This window comes from Schistocerca piceifrons, chromosome 11 (genome assembly GCF_021461385.2).
Source record: "Schistocerca piceifrons isolate TAMUIC-IGC-003096 chromosome 11, iqSchPice1.1, whole genome shotgun sequence".
NCBI classification, from domain to species: domain Eukaryota; kingdom Metazoa; phylum Arthropoda; class Insecta; order Orthoptera; family Acrididae; genus Schistocerca; species Schistocerca piceifrons.
In genome coordinates this window covers 115,425,116-115,449,726 of record NC_060148.1, presented here as the reverse complement: position 1 = coordinate 115,449,726, position 24,611 = coordinate 115,425,116, and the positions used below count along the sequence as shown (strand labels likewise).

Sequence of the window (24,611 nt, the reverse complement as noted above, 5' to 3'; positions counted from 1 at the left end):
GTGAATGCCACTGTAGTATTACTGATGAGTACATGCTGAGCTCCGCTATTTAAAGCCTTCTGAGGTGACATTGCACATGTGCTGCTCAGCGTGCGCGTTCATAATGGCTCCGTGCGCTGCGCCTCGAGCCCTCCACTGTGAAAGCCTGGCGTATCGGTATCAGGTCGATTTCCATCTTTATGCAGATAACTATGTTGAATACGAAGTTTCTCTATAACAGGATTCCAAGCAGAGTTTAGCTGATAACCGCTATCTCGATTGATGAGAGTCTCATTGTCAGACAATCTTATTTCCACAGATTCATTGATAATCGAGCTCCAAAAGTTTGATGTATGGGCCAAAATTTTTGTGTCGTCGTATTTCATGGGATGGTCTGTGGAAATACAATGTTTGGCGATTGCGGACTTGGTGGGTTGGAGAAGGCGAGTATGCTGTTGGTGTTCCACAATGTGTTCCTGCACAGTTCCTCACCAATGGAGAGGATAGCCCTCCGTAACTTACGAGCAGATGTGGATACAGTAGTCTTAAAATCTGACAAAGGAAACGCTACTGTCCTCATGCCAAGGGATGACTATATTAATAAGATCAATGTTTCATTGTGTGATTCAACGTATCGCAAAATCGATAAGGATCCCACGGGCCGAGTGGTGCGAAAAACAGCAGAACTTTTATCAAATAGTTTTCTACCGAAGGTGGTTATCAAGAGACTGAAACCAAACAGTTCAGTTCCACCTAGGCTATATGGACTGCCTAAGATCCACAAGGAAAATGTGCCATTACGTCCAATTGTGAGTAACATTGGAGCAGCCACCTACGACCTAGCAAAATTCTTGGCATCTTTGCTCAAACCAATGATAGGCAAGTGTGCACATCACATAAAGAATTCTGGTGATTTTATCAGTCGACTTCAGTCACTACAACTGCAAAGTAGTGACTTATTGGTCAGTCTTGATGTGGTTTCACTGTTCACAAAGGTGCCTCTGGTGGACTCACTACACCTCATTGGCAATATGTTTGGTGCAGACATTACAGCGTTGTTTGAGCACACTCTCTCCTCTACATATTTTATATTTAACAATGAGTTTTACGGACAATCTGATGGTGTCGCCATGGGGAGTCCCTTGTCTCCCCTGGTGGCCAATCTTTTTATGGAGGATTTTGAGGAGAGAGCACTCGACTCTGCCATTTTTAAACCGACAGTATTTTGGCGGTACGTTAATGACACTTTTACAGTGTGGCCTCATGGTCTGGACCGTCTCCAAGAATTTTTACGTCACATGAACTCCATACATGAGAACATAAATTTACCACGGAGATAGAGAAAGATGGTTGTGTGCCATTTTTAGACGTCTTGGTACGACGGAAGAGTGATGGCACACTTGGTCACTCGGTGTACAGGAAGCCCACTCATACAGACCTATATCTACAAGCTACTAGTTGCCACCATCCAGCACAAACAATGGGTGTTCTCAAAACCTTGGTCCACCGTGCCCATACTATCTCTGACGCCAACAGTCTTCAAGCGGAACTGGAACACCTGCAAAAAGTATTTTTGAAGAATGGCTTTTCACCTAGGCAAGTGAACAGAGTGATGAAGACCTACAAATGACGGAACAAGGAAGAGGAAGAGGCTTTCAGGTCGACTGTTTATCTACCATTTATTGGGAATATTTCTTCACAGATAGGCATAATATTGAGAAAGTATCAAGTGAGAGTCATCTTTCGTCCTCCTTCCAAAATTTCATCACTGGTGGGATCCGTTAAAGACGACCTGGGCCTGCGTAAACCAGGTGTTTACAAAATTCCGTGTGAATGCGGCAAATCATATATAGGCCAAACGACACGAACTGTGCAGGAACGCATTGTGGAACACCAACGGCATACTCACCTTCTCCAACCCACCAAGTCCACAATCGCCGAACATTGTATTTCCACAGACCATTCCATGAATTACGACGACACAAAAATTTTGGCCCATACATCAAACTTTTGGAGCTCGATTATCAATGAATCTGTGGAAATAAGATTGTCTGACAACGAGACTCTCATCAATCGAGATAGCAGTTATCAGCTAAACTCTGCTTGGAATCCTGTTATAGAGAAACTTCGTATTCAACATAGTTATCTGCATAAAGATGGAAATCGACCTGATACCGATACGCCAGGCTTTCACAGTGGAGGGCGCGAGGCTCAGCGCACGGAGCCATTATGAACGCGCATGCTGAGCAGCACATACGCAATGTCACCTCAGAAGGCTTTAAATAGCGGAGCTCAGTGCGTACTCGCCAGTACTACTACAGTGGCATTCACCTGAAGATGGCCAGAAGACTCTGCGCCAAAATATTGTGGCAGAACGTTACTGATATCCGGCAGTTCTCCCGTGTTTTTATGGAACAACGTTCTACATCTTTGTTCTTAAAGTCTGTATATTTGCAGCTCTCTGCCACTACAGGCTGCTGAATCACAGCATGCTGTAATTGAGTTTCAAATTTAAGGAGTTTGTCCACAGATGGAGCATTTTCTCCTTCATCATTACAATGACAGACCACACAAGAGCCCTGCAGCATCTGCAACAGTCTAACACCTTGGGTACACTATCATTGATCATCCTCTATACAGTCCCAACTTGGTCCCATCTGATTTCCATCTGTCTCTAAAATGTGAAGGATACCTTTGAACACTTCACTTTGATAGTGATGTGGTACAAGCAGAGGTTATGTTGTGGCTTCATCAACAAAGTCAAACATTGACGGTACCAACAAACTGGTCTCTCACGGGGAGAAATGTCTTCATCGCCAGGGTGACAGTGTTTAGAAATAAATATGTTGACATGGAGGATAAAACTATAGAATCTTAATAACATTTGTTTTATTTGAAAAGGTGTAAGAGTTTTCATATAAAAAATTCAGAGGCTTTTTATCTTGCCCTTGTATATTAGGAAAGGCTGCAGTGGCGTGACTCGTTTGTGTATCTGTGTGTATCTGTACTGTTGGCACAAACATGTTGCATGGGGGAGAAAGGTTAACTGTAAAGAGAGCAGACTAAAATATGGTTCCTAAAGTGGGACAGCTGCCTCTCCAGAAGCTGCAGAGGGAACATGCTGAAAGATTCAGTTAGATGACCTTATTAGTCAACAGGCCTGCGCTGTGTTATTGCTGTGAATGGTGTGAAGGAAAACTACAGACATTCAATTTCCTGCAGATACACATATCTACTGTATGATTTAATTATGGTAGCATTATCTAAAGTGAACTATTCCATGATTAACATTCAGATCTCTTGAATAGGGATAGGAAACTAGTCAGGAGGAGAATGTTGCAATCAGATAAATCAAACTTGGCATTCTGCAAGTCAGAGGATGGAATGTCTACCCAGTATATTGGGTAGATTGGTACGTGCACTTAAAGGCAGAAGTACATATCTTAAAGTGTGGTAGCAGGAAGAACAGGTTTTATGTTCAGGTGAATAGAGCTTTATGAACAGAAACACAAATGCAGTAGACGTAATACTGAATAAAAAATATCACATTTAATCTACTGCAAACAGTGTACTGAATTCCATAATGTAATCCAGATAGTCACAAAGCCAAGACCTACAACAGTAGTGCAAATATATGTGCCTACTAGATCCACAAATGATAAAGCAATTGAAAAAATGTATAATGAGATAAAAGAAATTATTCAGATTGTCGAGGGAGATAAAAATTTGAGATGGGGCTGGAATTTGATTTTAGGAACAGGAAAATAGTACAGTAATGGAAATCAGTATAAAGGCATGAATATTTGTTGGAAAAATTGACATTGTTGGCTGGAATAATTGTGTACAGTGTGTATGCAATAGTCTGAGAGCCAGTATGACAACAAACACAGTCAAATGGTAGTGCAATTGATGTAATACAGTATATAACAAGACATCAATGTTTCAGGTGGTAGATGGTATAACTCAATATAGAGGAGCAGGCTCTGTCTGGTATTACTGTGTACATATTTGCCTTTACCACAAACAAGAAACACACTATTAATGGCAGTGTGAGTTGTGTACATAAACCATGATTGTGACACTGTCATATGGGAAACAGCATGGGATGAAAAAGATCAATGTGTCCAAGGTAATGGAATTATCTGACCATCATATCACTAAGAGGTTGAACCATTCAATTACAGTGATTGATAATTTCGTTAGATTTGGTGCACGATATGGATGAAAGGAAAATACGAGAAAAGTAGAAAATTATATGAGTCACAGAAAGGGTTCCTTTTGTGCAAAGCAGGGGCTATAAACTGTTGTTCTTCTCAACTTGTTCCTGATTTACACTTGTCAGTAACTGCCAGATGTGTACAAGAAATTCTGTCAAGTTCCAAACATCTTGCATTCAAGGAATGACTGCAGAAACCTGCTCTAACACTCAAACATAAATAAGCTAGACTGGAGCTGTTCACTGAAGAACATATGTGGACTTCAGATTGGGATACAGAGATTTTCAGTGATGAGAAGAAATTTAATTTAGATTTCCAGTTGGACTTCAGTATTATTGGAATGATGTGAGGGCTGTGCAGCAAGTAAGATTGAACATAAATTTTGGTGGCAGAAGTGTTGCAGTTTGGGCAGTCTTCGGGACTAAACATAAATCAGCCATTGCTTGGCTAAACACAAGAATGGACTCCTGAGACTTACACTACACTGAGATGCTAGAGCCAGAATTGATTAGAATGTATCAGAACATAGGCAATGAATGTCAACAAGTTAATGCATCTACGCATGTTTCTGCTACATGCAAAGAGTGGTTTGAAGATACAGATATGGATGTTTTGCTCTGGTATGCGCACAGCCAGGATAGGAACCCCATGGAAAACCTTTGGGGAATACTTGCAGAGTGTTTTTGCCACAGTTGAAGGCAATTTGAGGTTGTATGTGAGCTGAAAAGTGCAATAAATATCACTGCAAGAACTACAAATTGCAACAAAATCAACTCTGAAGAGAATTTTAAACAAAGGAACCAACAATCCAATAACACAACAGGACAGTGAGTGTCTTTATACCATCTTCCATCCAGGAAACGCAAATGCCTTATTTTGCTACGTTAAGAAAGAAGCTATGTAATTCCATCATAATAGTGCGTGTATTATATATATGTACTACATTCATAATAAATTTAATACAGTATGCTACAGACATTGCAATATTACTTTCATTGCAACTGTTCCTTTATACCGATTTCCAATACTATAAAAGAACTGAATGGAGAAAGAATAAAAGGGGAAACTGTCTGATAGAATTTTGTATACAGTAGAATTTAATCATTGCTAACACTTGGTTTAAGAATCCTAAAAGGATTCTTTACATGAAAGGGACCTGGAGACATGAGAATGTATCCGATTGTATAATGCCGAAAGAGAGAGAGAGATTGATTTCGAACCCAGATTTTAAACTACAGAATGTTTCCAAGAGCAGTTGTGCATTCTGATTATAATTTATTTTTATGAACTACTTATTAAAACTGAAGAAATTTAGGAAATTTGGTACATGCAACTTGGATAATCTGAAAAAACCAGAGGTTGTTGAAATGGGAAATTAGGCAGCTATTGACTAAAACAAGGGAAAGGAATACTGTAGAAAACAAATAGGTAGCACTGAAATTTGCTAATGGCAATGTATTTCTGTCAAAAATGGCAAAATACTTGGGAGATCAACTGAACATAATTCTGTGTATCTTGGAAATGGGTTATGCAGTGAACATCACCAAATGTAAAACAGTGTTGCTGGAATGTAGTGCAATTAAATTCAAAGATTCCAATGTAATTAGATTAGAAAATAAGACAATATAGTAGTAGTAGTAGTAGTAGTAGTAGTAGTAGTAGTAGTAGTAGTATGTTTTACGTTTTACTATTTGGGCAGCAAAATAACTGATCACTGATGTATAGAGGATATGAGACCAGTAATAGCAAGAAAAACTTTTCATAAAGAGTGTATGTAAATTTCTAATAAAATTTCAAGTGTTATGAAATACCTTCTGAAAGTAACTTTTGTGCTGCAGCCTTGTACAGAAAAGAAATGTGGATATTAAACAGCACAGAAAAGAGGGGAAGACAAGCTTTTGAAATGTTGCGGATAAGGCGGGTAGATCAGGTACCCACTGAAGAGGTACAGAATTGAATTCAAAAGGAAAGAAATGTATGGCATAACTTATCTAAAAGAAAAAGTATGTTCAGAGGACACATCTTGTGCCATCAGGGAATAGTCAGTTTGGTAATGAATAGAGGTTTGGGAGTTGAAAATTGTAAATACACAGTAATCCATAATTACAGGAAGCAGTGTCAATTATGGGGGTTTTAATAGTTATGAAATGATAGAGACTGTCACAGTATAGAGTAGGGTGGAGAGCTGCCTCAAACCAGTCTTTGGACTGATGATGATAACCATGACCATAACACATACAGAAGTCTAGAATTGTGCAGCATCAATTATTTGTTGTATGTAACCCAGTCTCCCTTCCTCCCTGCAGCTCCTTCTAGTACTGTGGAAATTATTTCCCGGTGTATTAACATGCCCTATCATTGTGTCCCGTTTTCTTGTCAGTATTTTCCAAATGCTTCTTTCTTTGTCAATTCTGGTGACAGAAACAAAGGAAAAAATCCCTTGGCTCAAGAACTGCTAACAAATGTTGTTCAAGTGCTGTTTTATATGAGAGTGGTAAGCACATTGCACAAAGATATTGAAATTCTGATAGATTGGAGGCACAGTAATATAACGGATACCAAATTGTTCAAAGTTTGTAGAGAGAGTTTCAAGAGATAATCCAGCAGTGCAGTGTTTGAAATAGGTTTAAATATGTTATAAAGACCAAGCAAGAGACCAACAAGACAAATAGGGAGTTGTGATATTGACAAGTAAAGAAATTTTCAAGAAAATACAACACCCAAAAAGTGGTAAATGATGTAGTTTTGGAACCAGAGTGAAAGCATTGGACATTATATGCATTGTCGTTAGAGTGAGAGAAAAGGGGAAACTTCAAGGCAAATAGCATCTTCAGTTACAATGTACAATAAGTGTTACAGTATTTCATTTATAAAGGGACATTGTTGCTGTGTTACTTCAGAAACTTCTTTTTTGATAATGTTGGCAAAATTGAAGCCATTCACTGACTCAACATCTCGTTGTGAGCCCTTTGACTGTGATATTAGTTGAAGCAGCAGTTTAGTGCAGCATTGCTCTGGTGTGGTAGCAGTGTAGCTGTTTATTTGAAAACACTTGTTTCTCATTTTACTTAGAATACTGGGTCCATTTGATTTCAGGGATACAAAATAGTCAGGTCAGTAAGTTACTTTGGGCTTACCCCAAGGGAGTATTAAAAAGTACTTACTGTTCATTATATATGTAAATGATAGAGCAGAGGACACTGAAAACCCTGTGAGGCTGTTTAAGGAAGCTACTGTTCCATATTGCCGCAACACCATGGATCTGTAGCAACATTCTTTAGGCATTACGTACTGTATCATATATAAGTGAACAGTTATAAGTGTAACCCAGCCATAAAGAAACTGTTTCTGGAACACTTGTTTTGCCAATTTATGAGTATAGAATTGTTACTGGGAAGGTTAGTACAGGAGATACAGAAGATTTAATGAACAGTGATGCAGTTCATCATGAGTGAATTCAGTATGCCAAAGAGCCACGTATTACTTACCCTGTATACTATTATACAGTTAAGTATGCTGCTTATGAGACAGAACTGTGATTGTCTACAAAGATTATTGAGCAAGGTAGCATAGATATGAAACCGTATTGATGTAACTTAGAATAGCTGCTCAGAAAATTAGTTTCATTAAATTTCCTTGTGTGTGAGAGATGAGAATCATTGCAAACGGGATGATATTCATAATAAAATATTGAGAGGCATGTAATATATGCAGAAATGTGTAAGAAATCATAACTGAGATTTTCTTTTCCTTTCTTTCAGTTTCCTGAACATCCGTTGGTAACGCTGGAGTCCACTAATTGTTCCAAGGAGGAAACACAAAAAAAATTGGGACCAGAAGAAACTGAGAACATTGTAAGCACTAATGTCTGTGAGGTACTGCATGTGGAACAAAAAATTCCTTGTCTAATGGCAGAATGTAAAGGATGTGTTACAAAGAAATAAGTCATCTGGAACTAAGTGCTGTTTGTAATTTCCCACCATCCGTGTACAGTTCTTCCTGATGCAGGTTTTTTCTGCCACTTTGTAGCAATTGTGAGGAAATTCTTATTAGTGCTTGGAACAATATTTATAGCCATACCTACAGCAACTCTTCTTGAAACCGAACATTTTGTATAATGCATGTGTTGGATGTTTTAAATCCAAATTTAGAGGAGCAGTTAGAGGGAAATGGATAATTGCAGAATAATAATTTGACATGTTTCTCTTTAAATAATGCCTGATTCTTTCATCTTTCCATGGCATTCGGCTACTCGTTTTAACAAATCATGTACATTTCTGTTTTTTGTGCCGTGGAGGTTATCAAAGGTAATAAATATAACTATGTGATAGCTCACTCCTATGTAGGTTGATACAGGATTCCAATATATATGCAGTGTTGCTAAATTCCATGGTACATTCACAGAAAAACTTTTGAATTTGGCTTTAGCATGCAGTTCTCCACAGAGAACGATTTGTAACAATACAGATTGTCGTGGCAGAGCTAAGCAAGAAGAATAATCTTGGTATATTTTGTGAGCTTGCTAACGCCTTTTGTGGAGTACAAAACAATTCACTATGTGATCAAAAGTATCTGGACACCTGGCTGAAAATGACTTCCAAGTACGTGGCACGTTCCATGGTAATGCAGGATTTCAGTATGGTGTTGGCCCACCCATAGCTTTGATGACAGCTTCCATTCTCGCAGGCATATTTCTGTCAGGTGCTGGAAGGTTTTTTGGGGAATGGCATTCTTCATGGAGTGCTGCACTAAGGAGAGGTATTACTGTCAGTTGGTGAGGCCTGGTACAAAGTCGGTGTTCCAAATCATCCCAAAGGTGTTTTATAGGATTCAGGTCAGGACTCTGTGCAGGCCAGCCCATTACGGGTATGTTATTGTCATGTAACCACACCACCACAGGCCATGCTTTATGAACAGGTGTTCGATCATGTAGAAATATGCAATCGCCATCACCGCATTGCTCTTCAACAGTGGGAATAAAAAAGTGCTTAAAACACCAATGTAGGCATGTGCTGTTGTAGTGCCATGCAAAACAAGGGATGCAAGCCCCCTCCGTGAAAAACACACACACTATAACACCACTGCCTCCGAAGTTTACTGTTGGCACTACACATGCTAGCAGATGATGATCACCAGGCATTCGCCATACCCACACCCCGGTATTGGATCGCCACATTGTGTACCACAATTCCTCACTTCACACAACGTTTCTCCACAGTTCAGTCATCCAATGTTAGCACTCCTTTCACCAAGTGAGGCATTGTTCGGCATTTACTGGTGTGATGTGTGGCTTAAGAGAAGCCTTGTGACCATGATATCCAAGGTTTCTCGCCTCCCGCTAAACTGCTATAGTACTTCCAGTGGATCCTGATGGAGTTTAAAATTCCTGTGTGATGGTCTGGATGCATGTCACCTATTACACATTATGACCCTCTTTAACTGTCTGTGGTCTCTGTCAGCCAACTGACAAGGTCGGCCTATACGCTTTTGTGCTGTACGTGTCCCTTCAAGTTTCAACTTCGCTATCACATTGGAAATAGTGGACCTAGCGGTGTTATGGAGTGTGGAAATCTCACATACAGGCGTATGACAAAAGTTAAACCCAATCACCTGCCAACGTTCGGAGTGCCCCAGTCTGCTCTCTCATGATATCTAATGAGGACTGAGGTACTGATATGGAGTACCTTGCAGTAGGTGGCAGCACAATGCACCTAATATGAAAATTGTATGTTTTTGGTGGTGTCCGGATACTTTTGATCACATAGTGTACTTCATAAAGTAATATGATGTGGAATTTGTCATCCATCTTGTGTGATGAAATGCAGATGGTCACATCAACTGCTTACCTGCTGTTGACTAGTTAATTCATTATGCACTGTCACTCCCAAGATGCTGAAGATATGTTTAAATGTGGTCCTGAGTTTTACTGATGCACTGTTGACATATTTACGTGTCCCATTCCATTGACCTCTCACAGCTGTGAACGAGTTACTTCCCTATCTTGGTCAATGCCAAATTTTTGATTATTTATGATACAATACATGTGCCTTACAATACATGTGCCTCTTTCTGTGATAACATTTGCAAGAAACCTCATTACGATATCTTGAACTTTTTATGAAATTTGATGACTGTTATGACAACATGACTCTCAATGCGCAGGGACGGGAATGGGTGTATCATCAGACCGTCTGTCTGATATAAAAATCAATAACTCTAGAACAAAATCAGATATTATTCTACTCTCAATTTTATTTAAATTTTGATATTTTAGCTACATTTCATAAGCTCTGACGCATGAGCCTAAAATCAACCATACACAAAGTTTGTGCAATTTGTTTTTTTCTCTCCAAACTTCTTAGAGTTCCGCACAATAATTTACTTAAATTGTTGTAGCACAGTAACTGTGATGTATAATGAAAACAAATTCTGTCAGTTATCGAATTAAGATATCAGATTGTTAGGTATGCACAGAACTGAATAACTGTACGAAACAGCATTATCACAACAAATGAGTGCAGGGAGCATGGATGCCAAAGAAGTGTTTATGGTGAAACATCTTCACACAGTGATATTTGCTGAAAGGAAATTATAAACAACTTTGTGAGTGCAACACAGTTCAGATATGGAAGTATATAAAAATTTTCCCACAAATTTGTTGCCCATTGGATTATGTAAGGTAATTAGTTTGCCTGTATGTTGCTTAACTGGTTCAAATGGAAGTTTAGTCCAGTGATGATCTTCCAGCACTTTGTACAAGTGAAAATATAAATTACTTGAAAAGTATGTAATCTGTATCAGTTCCAATATACTGATAATCAATATCACAAAGCGAATTGCACCTTAGCTCTGGTTTTTGAATGTCACCTAGAAAGAAAAAAATAAGACATTCATTGCCCATGTATGTGTAACTGTTACGATGTATGACGAGAGAGAAATAAGATAATTGAAATATTACTCAACGCCGAGGTCATACTAGTTCAATATCTTTATTCAGTTAGTTTTGTAATTTGTCCTTACATTTTTTCTAAAGTGATTCTTACATAAATCCTGAACAATTTTGTAAAGAAAATATATTTTGAATGTAAGACCTGCAAGCACTTGAGGGAAAAGATTCAATGGTTGAGGGAATCTAGCTCTTCAGAACAAGCAGTTTGATGGAATGCACCATGGTGATGAGAAGGTTGTTTAGAGAGTTTCAAAATGTTCACTTCAATATCTTAACAACTGAGAGAATACAAAATTATAGACTAGAATTTTCCCCAGGATATTGCAGTCATGGAGGAAAGATATACTGGGAGGTGAGCTGTTACATTGGCAGACTACTACATGACTGTAGACGTGGATGCTCAAGAAGCAACTTATAAGCTGCAAGGCAAATGGAAATGCAAAGCCAATTTATAATTTGATTAAAAATCTTCAAAAGTCAGTTAAGAATTTTGACATTAACAAAAAAGTATTTGTTGTACTGAATATGTATTCTAGCAGTACTTACCATTATTTTCTCATTCATAACAGGTTTATGGTTCTCTGATAATTACTATAAGAAATTTTAAAGAGCATGGGAAATTATTCTTTTTTTTTTGGTTTTATTTAGTAATTTTGTGAGTTGGTGTTTTTTGAATTTTATCACTGCAAATGTCTCATATTACTCAAATAGTTCATCATCTCAAGGATTCACAATTATGAAAAAAAATTCCTGTATTAAACTTTCAAAGCTACATTATGATCTAAATAAGTATGTATATTAATGGTATAAAACTGGTTATGTATTTCTGAAGCTGGTGCTTAGTATTTATTTTAATGTCTGTTTTTCATCATGTTATATCTAAATAAGTGTAGCAATCCTAAATATAAATATTTTCAAATATTTGATAACACTTCATTGCATAGTTTATCAGATGTGAATGTAGTTACTACATTTTTATTATTTTTTGTTTGAAGTAGTGTTCATTTAATCTCAAACATCATAATAGTTGCTCAGGACCCACTGAGTTCTGCTAAATGATGGACACATCTGAAAGCTCCATGAGTACTGGTCTTACTTTCTGTAGCATGTGCTTACAATTACCTGAATCCCTCAAATTCTTTTATGCATGTTGCCAGTAGCATGCTTTGACCTTGGCGTAGTACTGACTACAAATAACAAAGTAGTTTTTAGTGTAGTCCCCCTGATGAGAAAATCATATTACTAGATAATACCAGAAACTGCTGCTGCACCTATAGTCAGACCAAAATAAATCATTTTTCACCAGTTGTACCATGTTGTCAACCAGTCTGGGCTGTGTGAAACAAAAAGAAAATTTCCTAAGTTAATGTATCCAGTGTTATCAGGTCATAGAACCCAGTTCTTTTCAGATAAGCCTGATTACTTTGTAGATTTTGTAGACAACGCAACAAACCTAAAACTATCATCCAGCTGCATTCAGAGATCACCTATGATATGAAAAACTGGTGGAAGATGTAGGATGAAGGAAAAAAAAAGCAATCAACAGTAGTACTGTCCCATTAGTTATATGGAACACACATTCACTCAGGATGCAAGTGTAGAAAGTGAAACATGATATCCGAAAGAGCTCCCTGTTTCTGTTTGCATAAAGTATATTTCAAATTGACAAATTCATCTGTATTGTAAGTTCATATTGCCTTTGAAACAAGTGCCAATGTTAGAAGTTGTTTTGGTAACTGATGCATACCTCTCCTTACCTTTCTCCTCACTGCCATCTTTCAAGCAACTACTGCAACTGTGAATGTGGATAATATGATAACAGCCCTTTTTTCATAAGTGCACCTCTACAATGTCATACTCCAACTTCATCATGAAGCTCCCACTTCCAAGGTATCTGAATAAGCAAGTAGTGATAGAAAACTGGTAACAATATATAAGCTGGTTTAGCTGCAATCCATTTCTCACTGTTAGAGTTGAGATAAATATGACGAATGTCTGAGGTCAAACTGTATTGTGCCTGGAAAAGAGATTTATTTAATGCAGAGGATTAGCTTTAAAAAAAGACTTATTAAAAATACTTTGCCATGTCATGAAAAACATGAAATCTGTACACTATATACAAAAAATGAAAATTTCAAGAACAAACGGAATTTTGGAATGAAATGAATAAACTCAATAAGACAAATAATGGTCAATGCCATAGCGACCATAGCAGTGAGACAAATGAAATTGAATTGAATTCATTGTCCATAAAGTTCAGTGCATTCTTCTTAACACTTGCTGATAACACAAGGATAGGAAACAGACCATCAGAAGTAGAAGCATTAGACTTACTTGACAGACATTGTATGCTCCTCTAGCTGACATGTTTTGCGTTACCACAGATGAAAGATATAACAAAATCGGTATCTCACATAAAATAATAACTCTTCTGATTATGGCTGTATTACAACCGAAGTACTAAAATTTTGAAATGACTTTGTAGCACTCCCCTCACCCCCAGATCTTCTGCACACCATATTACTTACAAAACATTGGCATGTTAGAAGTAACAGTCATTGGCAGAAGTGCAGTAAAGCAAGTGACCTCTAGTTGCAAGCCCCTCTACCTGCATAAAAATTTGTCAGATTGTAGTAAAATATAGACCAATGTTTGTCATGATCTTCTAACAAGAGCTCTGTTTGGCTTCCATAGAGGCTTGTGTACAAAGAAAGTCATATATGAACTTACAACTCAGCACTGGAAGAATTAGACAAAAAATTACCCCACATGAATTTTTTTTTTATGTTGGCAAAGCCTTTGAATTTTGTTGTTGTTGTTGTCGTCATTCTGAAGACTGATTTGGTGCTGGACTCGCATTCGGGAGGACGACGGTTCAATCCCGTCTCCAGCCATCCTGATTCAGGTTTTCCGCGATTTCCCTAAATCGTTTCAGGCAAATGCCGGGATGGTTCCTTTGAAAGGGCACGGCCGATTTCCTTCCCAATCCTTCCCTAACCCGAGCTTGCACTCCGTCTCTAATGACCTCGTTGTCGATGGGACGTTAAACACTAACCACCACCACCACTGATTTGGTGCAGCTCACCATGTCCTCAAGAAATTTAACAGCTATAGTTTATCCTTGCTTTCGTTCATTCAGTGTCGTGTTGACTAATTTTACAATGCCAAATAAATCAACCATGTCTATTGTAGCCCCTGCAACAACTGAAATAGATGCTGCCCCTTGTCAGCAACCATATGTTACTCTTCCTCGCCTTTTCAAAAAAACATCATGTTCACATCTCGAACCTAGCGGTACTGCGCAGTGATATGTGTAACATATGTTAAGGAAATGACACCTAGGATGGAAACTTCAAAATTTTTAGATCTCTGTGTAGAGAAGAGTTCAAACTAAACGAAAAAAAGAAAACATTTTGGAACTCATAGAATGACTTAGTTCATTCATATTTGCACTTCAAATCATTTCAGTTCTTGGGGAGAAACAAGTCAGTAAATTCACGTGTCTTGCATATCTTAATTCAATAATGTCTTGTGGAAAAATCTTCTGGGGTAACTCAGCTTTAAGAAAGAAAGCCTTCATTGCACAAGAATATTATGTGGTGCTAACCCATGTTGTTTACGGTATATCTACTCCTTTGTGAAATTTCTTGTGAATAATCCACTACAGTCCAAAAGGAACAATGATGTAAGTACCTACAGTTCCAGAAGAAAAAATGACATAATTTCACAATAAGGGTGAGGTTATCCTTAAGACATAGAAGAGTGCACCATGCTGCCACCAGAATCTTTGATCATCTATCCAGTGACAAAAACTGTCAGTCAGACAGCTAATTTCAATAACAACTGAAAAATTTTCTTCTTGACAATTTCTTTAGTTTCATGGAAAAATTTATATTTATCTGTTGTGTAAAGAACGGTGGCTAGGACTTACTAATATACATACATGTACACATTTTTTTTAAAAATACCATTGTAAATGATCAGTATGTATCCATATTCACTTGTGAATGTGGAATAACTCATGGCACATTATTATTAATCTTAATGGTACAAAGGATCCATGGAACATGGAACAGACTGACTAGCCTCCACAGGTAACCTTCCCGTGTGGTTGCATGTACGGTGCTGCTACCTGTATTGTTGAGCCATGGAAGCCACCCAACTGCATGTGTCTATGCTCTGTGTGAGGATATAAATTATCTGGATCTTTAAATTATACCAGGGAAACAAAAATGGAATGATGGTAAAGGCATTCCCTCTAGATTTATGAAGTGATGTTATCAACACAGGCAGCAGAGTTTCATATTAATAAATAATACTACAGAAATGACATCATGTAGAATTTGATGCCCTAAGGTTTTAGTGTTTGGTCCACTTCTGGTATGATAGCAGTAAACAGATTAAGGGTCCAAACATGTACCACGTTGCCAGGAGGATAATAGGATGCCCTGATTACTGGTTCCCAACAGACAGCTTAACCTAAAGTAAGATGACTCACAATGTGCAGTTGCAAAAAAAGTGAGAATAACTTAAAAAGTTCCAGAAGTAAATATCAGTGGGCACTCATTACATGAAATCTTGGAAGAGCCTCTTCAAGGATCAAGATTATGAAGTACTTAGTTGCTAATAAATGAACTCCATAATGGAATATGTGGTTAACAATTAATTAGGGTGAATTATGGCATCACAGCCACACTACTTGAAGAAAGAGCAATATCAATATAAAGTATTTATACCAGTGCAAATATCAGAATAAGAGTTCAATATATGGAGTCTGTAATAGGTTTCCAGTGGGCATTAGGCAGAACATTGAACATCTTCAGCTATTACAAAACCTTTTTAGGAAGCCCTTTAATCTATACAAATATTTGGACTGAGGGATGCAATGTCTACGTGGTTTTGGCTTTGCTGGTATGTAGGTACTGAACAATGTTACAGAAGTGTTCAGTTTGAGCAATAAATAAAAACACGCTTAGTAAGAGGAGAGCCAGTGTATTTTTTTTTTTTTTTCCCCCCGAAGTAGTCACTGTCCCATTTTTAAAGTAATCCAAAGAAATGTTCATAATTGTTAGTGTGAAAGTATTGGCACTAGTCTCAATTATTTATCGTTAGTATACTTTAGAGAAGATGTCTGCAGTGGATTCTTTGGGGCTATTAATCTATATTTTGAGGTGTTCTTCATCCCTGAAAGTTTTAATTTCTTTCAACTAATGTACAAATGAATGAATGCATGAATGACATTAATTAAAATGTGAAACTTCTACAATGAGGAAAGTATGTAATCTTGGAAGCCATGTTTTAACCTGACATGTGACATTACCTCATTCTTCTCTGCCTGTGATAGGACACATTCTGCTGATACTAAATGTAAGAATTTTCTCATGCAAAGAATCAGTGCATGTAATGCCTTTACAGTGATAGTATTCAAGCTAATCAAATTCATGTCTTCAAAAGTGGTTTTATTTATCTCTGTTTCTTTTTGTTACAGTTATACGTTCCTGAATTTGATCCTCAGGCAGTTAAAGAGGAGGTGAGTTACTATCATACATTAATGTCTAATACTTCTTTCTTTTCCTCATAACACACTCTCTCTCTCTCTCTCTCTCTCTCTCTCTCTCTCTCTCTCTCTCTCTCTCTGGTTTAGTTTTTATCTATTTGCATGATTATTGCTTTGAATTTTGGAGGGTAAGGAGTAGTACTCTTAGACAGAATTACATTTAACTGCATGTGAAGTTTTTTTATGCAACATAGTGAAGACGGGATGGAATTCAAAATTGCTGCAGCATATTCATTGTTAGAAATGAGATATTGAATATCAAAAATATCACAGATAAATTTCTGTAGTCTGGTTTAAATAAACTGGTAGTTGATTTTGGTCACTTGCTACTACAGCTTTGGTACATTGCTTGCTAGCTAATGCTCGGTTATAGGTGACACACAAACTTTGCCAGTAAAGTCTGTTAAGTGCTGTTACCTGCGTGTAACAGGGGGCACTGTTGGAAACAGCTGCTGTGAGGTATGACAGGAATGTGAGATGCTCTGTCAACAACTGATTTTACGTGATCCATGACTGAACTGGGGCAGATAATCTGTTTTCTAGCACTGAATTTGCACTCTTCCTAACCTAACGACAATATTGGATGTGCAATATAACTGAGACAACAGCAGTCAACCTGTAGCAGAACTTTTCATCACACTTGCTTTGTTCACAGCAATTAAAGCTAACCTCTGTGAGCAAATTCACCACAGAAAAAATTGTTTCAGAACTAAAAGCAAACTACTTTCTCATTTTCACCTGAACCTATCCTCAGACTGGTTACATGAGCTGACATGTTACCAACAAATGAACAGTACTGGTTAGTACTCAGTTGCAGGTGATAGGTATCACAGGAAGCTTCAAAATGAAAAAAGAATCATGGAAAGGAAAAAGTAAAGGCAAATAAAGAAGTCAGTACATTGATGAAAGTAACACAGCAAAGGATAATAAAGAAGAAATTAGATTTCAACCTGCTAATTGAATAAAAGTAAAAAAGTTGTTTTCATAAAGATTCAAATGTAAACAGTTTTAAAGCACTTAGCAAGATTCACACCCACAATCATCTATTTATGAGGCATGAAACATGACAACTATACAACACCACTGCTTATCAGTACAATGTTATATTTATGACTCTGAAGACCAATAGCAGTGATTTGTTGCCTTCAAGTACTTTGGCTTAATGTAATGTTGTACAAGCCTTATCTAATTTCAGCCGACATCTGTGGTGGTGATAACTGTATATGTGGTTCTGAATTGCATCTTGTGCAAAAGGATCCAATAGTGCTTGGTTAGTATGAAATGTGCATATTTTGTTACTCTCCCTCCCTCCCTCCCTCCCTCCTGCCTCCACCTCCACCTCCACCTCCACCTCCACCTCCCCACCCCCTCCCCCCTCCCCCTCCATCTCCCCCTCCCCGTCACCCTCCTCCTCCTTGTCCCCCTCTCCCTCACCCCCCACCCCTCCCCCTCCCCGTCACCCTGCCCCTCCCCCTCCCCCCCATCACCCTCCCCCCCATCCCCTTCCCCCCCGTCCCCATCCCCTTCCCCCCCCATCCCCTTCCCCCCCGTCCCCATCCCCTTCCCCCCCGTCCCCATCCCCCTCCCCGTCACCCTCCCCCTCCCCGTCACCCTCCCCCTCCCCGTCACCCTCCCCCTCCCCGTCACCCTCCCCCTCCCCGTCACCCTCCCCCTCCCCGTCACCCTCCCCCTCCCCGTCACCCTCCCCCTCCCCGTCACCCTCCCCCTCCCCGTCACCCTCCCCCTCCCCGTCACCCTCCCCCTCCCCGTCACCCTCCCCCTCCCCGTCACCCTCCCCCTCCCCGTCACCCTCCCCCTCCCCGTCACCCTCCCCCTCCCCGTCACCCTCCCCCTCCCCGTCACCCTCCCCCTCCCCGTCACCCTCCCCCTCCCCGTCACCCTCCCCCTCCCCGTCACCCTCCCCCTCCCCGTCACCCTCCCCCTCCCCGTCGCCCTCCCCCTCCCCCTCCCCGTCGCCCTCCCCCTCCCCCTCCCCGTCGCCCTCCCCCTCCCCCTCCCCGTCGCCCTCCCCCTCCCCCTCCCCGTCGCCCTCCCCCTCCCCCTCCCCGTCGCCCTCCCCCTCCCCCTCCCCCTCCCCGTCGCCCTCCCCCTCCCCCTCCCCCTCCCCGTCGCCCTCCCCCTCCCCCTCCCCCTCCCCGTCACCCTCCCCCTCCCCCTCCCCGTCACCCTCCCCCTCCCCCTCCCCGTCACCCTCCCCCTCCCCGTCACCCTCCCCCTCCCCGTCACCCTCCCCCTCCCCGTCACCCTCCCCCTCCCCGTCACCCTCCCCCTCCCCGTCACCCTCCCCCTCCCCGTCACCCTCCCCCTCCCCGTCACCCTCCCCCTCCCCGTCACCCTCCCCCTCCCCGTCACCCTCCCCCTCCCCGTCACCCTCCCCCTCCCCGTCACCCTCCCCCTCCCCGTCACCCTCCCCCTCACCCCTCCCCCTCACCCCTTCCCACCCCTCCTGCTCCCCTCCCCCCTTCCCACCCCTCCTGCTCCCCTCCCCATCCGCCTCCCTGTCCCCATCCCCCTGCCCCTCCCCCTGCCCTGCCCCTCCCCCTCCACTTCCCCTTCCCCCTCCCCTCCCCTCTCCCCTTCCCCTCCCCTCTCCCCTTCCCCTTCCGCCTCCCCTCTCCCCTCCCCCTACCCCCTCCCCCCTCCCCCACCTCCCCCCTCCCCCACCCACCCCATCCCCTTCCCCTTCCCCCTCCTCTTCCCCTTCCCCCTCTCACCCCCTCCCCCTCCCCCCTCCCCCCCTCCCCCTCCCCCCCCCTCTCTCTCTCTCTCTCTCTCTCTGTGTGTGTGTGTGTGTGTGTGTGTGTGTGTGTGTGTGTGTGTGTGTGTGTGTGTGTGTGAGAGAGAGAGAGAGAGAGAGATAAAATGTAAAACAAAAGGGGCACACCCCAGATACAAGATTGAACCACATCAAGAAAGTAAGTTTCACAAGGAGTTGGAATTCAACTGGCTGTTTGTTGTGGCAATTTGGCAGTAATGAACAGTTGAGATGTGACACTGAACACTCTGGTAGGAGGCAACCAGCTCCAGAGTGTGAAGTATGAACCAACAAGTAATTTTAGTCATACAATAGTCTTATTGTTAGTATGGGAATGCTATTCTGCAAAGTGCAGTAACCATGAGTTTAGTGACAGCTTACACATCTATTTCTTCAGAATTATATTTGAGATCCATTAATCCTTAGTTTTTAGAACAATTGAATCCTTATTCAGCACACACGTTTAAGGAAGGAAGATTAGGATTTGACATCCCATCGACAAAAAGGCCATTAGAGGCAGATCACAAGCTTAGATTGTTTAAGGAATGGGAAGGAAATCATCTGTGTCCTTTCAAATGAACCATCCCAACATTAGCCCGGATCAATTCAGGAAAATCACGAAAGATCTTGTCCAGGATGATCAGATGCATATTTGAACCATAGTCTTCATGAAAGTGAATCCAGTGTTCTCATCACTGCACTGCCTTGCTCAGTACTACACATTTTCTCCCCTGACAGTAGCCTTCTACTGTCAATCTGATAACGCCTGAAGGACTTCGAGAAGTAAGAATATCTGAACTGCTGTACTCAACTAAGTATACTGGTGTGTGGTGAAGATGATAAATATTGGACCATAAATCCAAAGGTTTAAGGTAGTAGCATCAGTGCCTCTGGCAAAGTGTGAGGAATGACGAGTTCCAGCTTTGTTTTGAATCCTCACTAAACACTGATTCCCAGATAACTGGTTGGGTAAGATAGTTAAAATGTCAAAAGATGGCAAGGGCCACTTCCAGTAGGACTTGTAAAGGACTGGTGTTCAAAGTAACTTTGTGGTTAAGTTTAACATGGGGCTGCAAATTATAGTATGACCTTAGATGTTTCACATCTGCTGGGGAACTACCAGACGTGAGTTAGTTACATGTTCCATTGATTGTTCACATGATTTCCATAAAAATAATACACAATATATGCCTGTTGTTGACATTAAAACAGTGTTAAAAACTGTAGGGCTCACTTAATACACAGTACTGAGAGTGAGAGTATGCAGTACTGAGAGTGAGAGTATGCAGTACTGAGAGTGAGAGTATGCAGTACTGAGAGTGAGAGTATGCAGTACTGAGAGTGAGAGTATGCAGTACTGAGAGTGAGAGTATGCAGTACTGAGAGTGAGAGTATGCAGTACTGAGAGTGAGAGTATGCAGTACTGAGAGTGGGTGGAAGTAAAATATTGATAGTAGCAAGATGTTTAGAACAGGTTCTATTGTTTACTTAAATGACAGGGTAAATGTGGTGAAATATATTTGTAGCAGTAGGTAACAATTTTAAATCAATGGTATGCAAACAGGTATGAGTGTAATTAACATTCAGAACTGGGATAAAAGTTGTAACTGAATTCTTCTGTCAGCCATCAGTCGGCCACAAAAATAACTTATAGCTTCTAACAAAACCCCTGTTTACTAGAACAACTGTATCCAAGTCATGCCAAAAAACAGGTGAGGAACTGTTAATTGTCCCTCTGAGATTCTTGGTATATGGACATTGGGAAGATACTCAACAAACTGTGCGGTAGATACAAAACATAAGATAATTGTTGTTAATCTTGAAAGCCAATGGTTTAGTGAATTGTGGTTGATGAAATCTCAAGCTTTTTGCAGATAATGAAGCTTTCTATAAAAGGGTCTATCTGGTAAAAATTCACTAATAACTGGTCAAATCTTGCCAAAGTATAAACCAGATGCAAAGACTGACAACTAGCTCTTCTTAACATAAATTACGCGAAGTTGTGCAATTTATGAAAAGTAAAACTGTGGTATGCTTTGACTACAGGCTCAGTCATACCACACAAATATCTTGGAAATAGGAAATGGAGCAACTACGTAGGCTTAATTGTAGGTAAAGCAATTTTTGTTTTACGATACATGATAAGCTAGTGACAAACTGCAGTTTGTAGAAAAAACAAATATGCATGCAAATCACTTGGAAAAACCTCTACTTCTTGATATCAAGTGAGGTGATGCATTGGTTAATGCACTGGATGTAGGTTGTTAGTGATTTTCCTAAATTGCTTAAGTCAAATGTTGATATTATGAGAAGGAAAGTTGCTACTCACCATATAGCAGAGATGGTGAGTCACAGATAGGGACAACAAAGACTTTCACACTTAAAGCTTTCAGCAAATGGCCTTGGTCTCACACACACACACACACACACACACACACACACACACACGAATGAAGTTTCATGCAGCTGGTGTGTGTGGTGGGGGGGGGGGGGGGGAGGAGGGTGTGTGTGTGTGTGTGTGTGTGTGTGTGTGTGTGCACGGGTGCGCCCACATAATTGGGTCTATTGTTGACCGAAAGCTGTTGGTGTGGAAGTCTTCTTGTCATGCCCATCTGTGACGCTGCACCTCCGCTGTATGGTGAGTAGCAACTTTCCTTCTCATAATATTGTTACATTCCATCCTGGATATTCCTAAGTCAAATGTCAGCATGATTGCTTTGAAACAGAATGGCCAATTTCCGTCCTTGTTCATAATTAATTTGAGATGGTATACCATCTCTAATAACATTGTTATCCAAAGGAAATCAAGCTCCGATCTGCATTCCTGAATTGCTTCGTTCCTTCATACTTGAGTGTGTTGGACCCACATCTGGTCAGACTACATAGAGACACTGGTCATGTACAGAGAAGGTTAGTGACAATTGTCAAAGGCTTGTACAACTGACAAAAAGTGTAATATAAATTTTGGTAGATCTTAACTGGTGGACACGCAAAGAAAAAATGCCATACAACTTGTGACCATCTAGAAAGAAAAGTTTCACCCATTAATTGAAAAGCTGGAGAGTACGTGGGATGGCTGGCTGCTGTGGCCAAGCTGTTCTAAGCATTTGAGTCTGGAACCGCGCTGCTACTGCGGTCGAAGCTTCGAATGCTGCCTCGGGCATGACTGTGTGTGATGACCTTAGGTTGGTTAGGCTTAAGACAGGCTGTTCCAACCAAACTCCAGGGAGCCGGAGCGCTCTGGAGCACTCACTGCGGCAGCTTGGAGCCTGCGTGGAGGGGGAAGTGAACTCACTGCCCCCAGGCCACATGCAGCTGCAACAGAGGCAATTATCTGTGTTCAATGACAGCTATGACTAGCTGCGGGAGACCTGTACCCCTATTGGAGGATACCTTTCTATTCATAGAGAGGAATGGTCGTCCACAGTGTCTTGTATGTCATAAAGTATTTTATTCTGCGAAGAGGTGCAATATACGACGACATCATACATGTCTTCATGCAGCGCACTACAATCAGGTAGAAGGTGTTGCACGCAGAGAACTGGTAGCCAGTCTTAAGAACGACATACCAGGAGACGTAACTTTAAAAACGGTTTCGTAAATCGGATGGTATCAAAACATGCAACATAGTTCGTGTTCTGTAATGCGTTTATAATTTTCAGGTGAATGAGAGCGGAGACAACATGAGAGCTGAGAAAACACTACTGAATTTGCAATTCGAGCAAGCTACAGGGTTTCTCACATCATTGTGATGAGTGGCAAGCCGTTTTCACTGAGACCGCTCGTAAAATCGTGCATGGTAGCAGTTGCAGGATGTTTGTTTCCAAGGGAGGTGCAGGCAATTAAAGGGGTTTGCCTGCTGAAGCAAACAATGTCTCATTGAATCCTGGACATGGAAGCAGATTTAGAGACACAGCTCAGGAAAAAGGCGGAGAGCTTTGTTGCATTTTCGCTAGCGCTTGACAAAAGCACCAACATATCGGACTGTGCTCAGCTTGCAGTCTTTGTGCATGGTGTCGACATGGAGCTGCAAGTAACTGAATAACACTTGGATGTGGTACCACTTGATTACACCGCAACAGGATGTGACATTTTTGAAGCTGTTTGTGAATCAGTGGACAATATGAATTTGCCATAGGATAAGATCCATTCTGTAGCGACAGACGGTGCACTGCAAATGATTGGGCGTCACCAAGGTTTTGCTTCTCGTTTGAAAAATAAACTCAGGGACGACTTCAGGAAAGACATTTTGACTCTTCATTGTTTTATTCACCAAGAGGCACTGTGTGTTGGAACAGCAGAGCTAGGTGGTGTAATGAAAGATGTTGTGAAGTGTTTGAATTTTGTGCGGCGTCACAGTATGAATCATCGCCAATTCAAAGGATTCCTGAAAGGTATGGAACGGAGTATGGGGATATACCTTACCACAATACAGTTTGTTGGCTGAATTGGGGAAAAGTTCTTGATGTTTTCTTTGCCATTCGCAAGGAAATATCCCTTTTTCTCGAAATGAAAGGGGAAGAAATGCATTGCCTGAAAGATTTAAAATGGATATCAGACCCAGCATTCCTAGCTGACATAACTGTGCATCTGAATAATTTAAATCTGTCATTGCAAGGCAAAGGGCACCTAATCGTTGACATGCACAACCAGATCAAAGCATTCATGGAAAAGTTATGTTTATTTGAGAGGCAGATGAGTAATGGACATTTAATGTTCTTCAGTCATATTGCTTCTTTAAAACTACCTGAAGGTACTACTTTCGGCAATTACCAAGCAAAGTTAAAGCAGCTCATCACGTCGTTTGAAACACAATTCTGAGACCTCACTAGTTTGGAAATGGAACTTAAGGTGTTCAGCACTCCTTTTTCAGTTTTCCCTGATGACTTGTCATCGTCACTTCAATTGGAGATTATCGATTTGCAAAATTCAACTTTGTTGAAAGAGAGGTACAACAACACGTTGGATTTGTCGCGATGGTATTGTTCATTATAGCAAAAAACATTTCCCGAGCTTCACAACAATGCCGCTCAGATCATGTGCCTGTTTGGGTCTATGTATTGTTGTTGGCAGCTTTTCTCAGCAATGTAAAGTGTGAAAAGTAAGGAACGATGGTTTCTTCAGGATGCAACA

The 24,611-nt window shown here is 40.8% G+C and overlaps 1 protein-coding gene across 4 annotated transcripts in view; it reads left to right on the top strand.

The window, feature by feature from the left end:
• LOC124719619 (zinc finger protein 708-like) overlaps positions 1–24,611 on the top strand; it is a 203,818-nt gene that overhangs the window by 41,313 nt on the left and 137,894 nt on the right. For all 4 annotated transcript variants that reach the window (XM_047244830.1, XM_047244829.1, XM_047244831.1 and 1 more), the window contains 2 exons: positions 7,958–8,050; positions 16,634–16,675. In XM_047244830.1, coding sequence (XP_047100786.1) covers positions 7,958–8,050; positions 16,634–16,675 — 135 coding nt within the window. The remainder of the gene's footprint in view (positions 1–7,957; positions 8,051–16,633; positions 16,676–24,611) is intronic.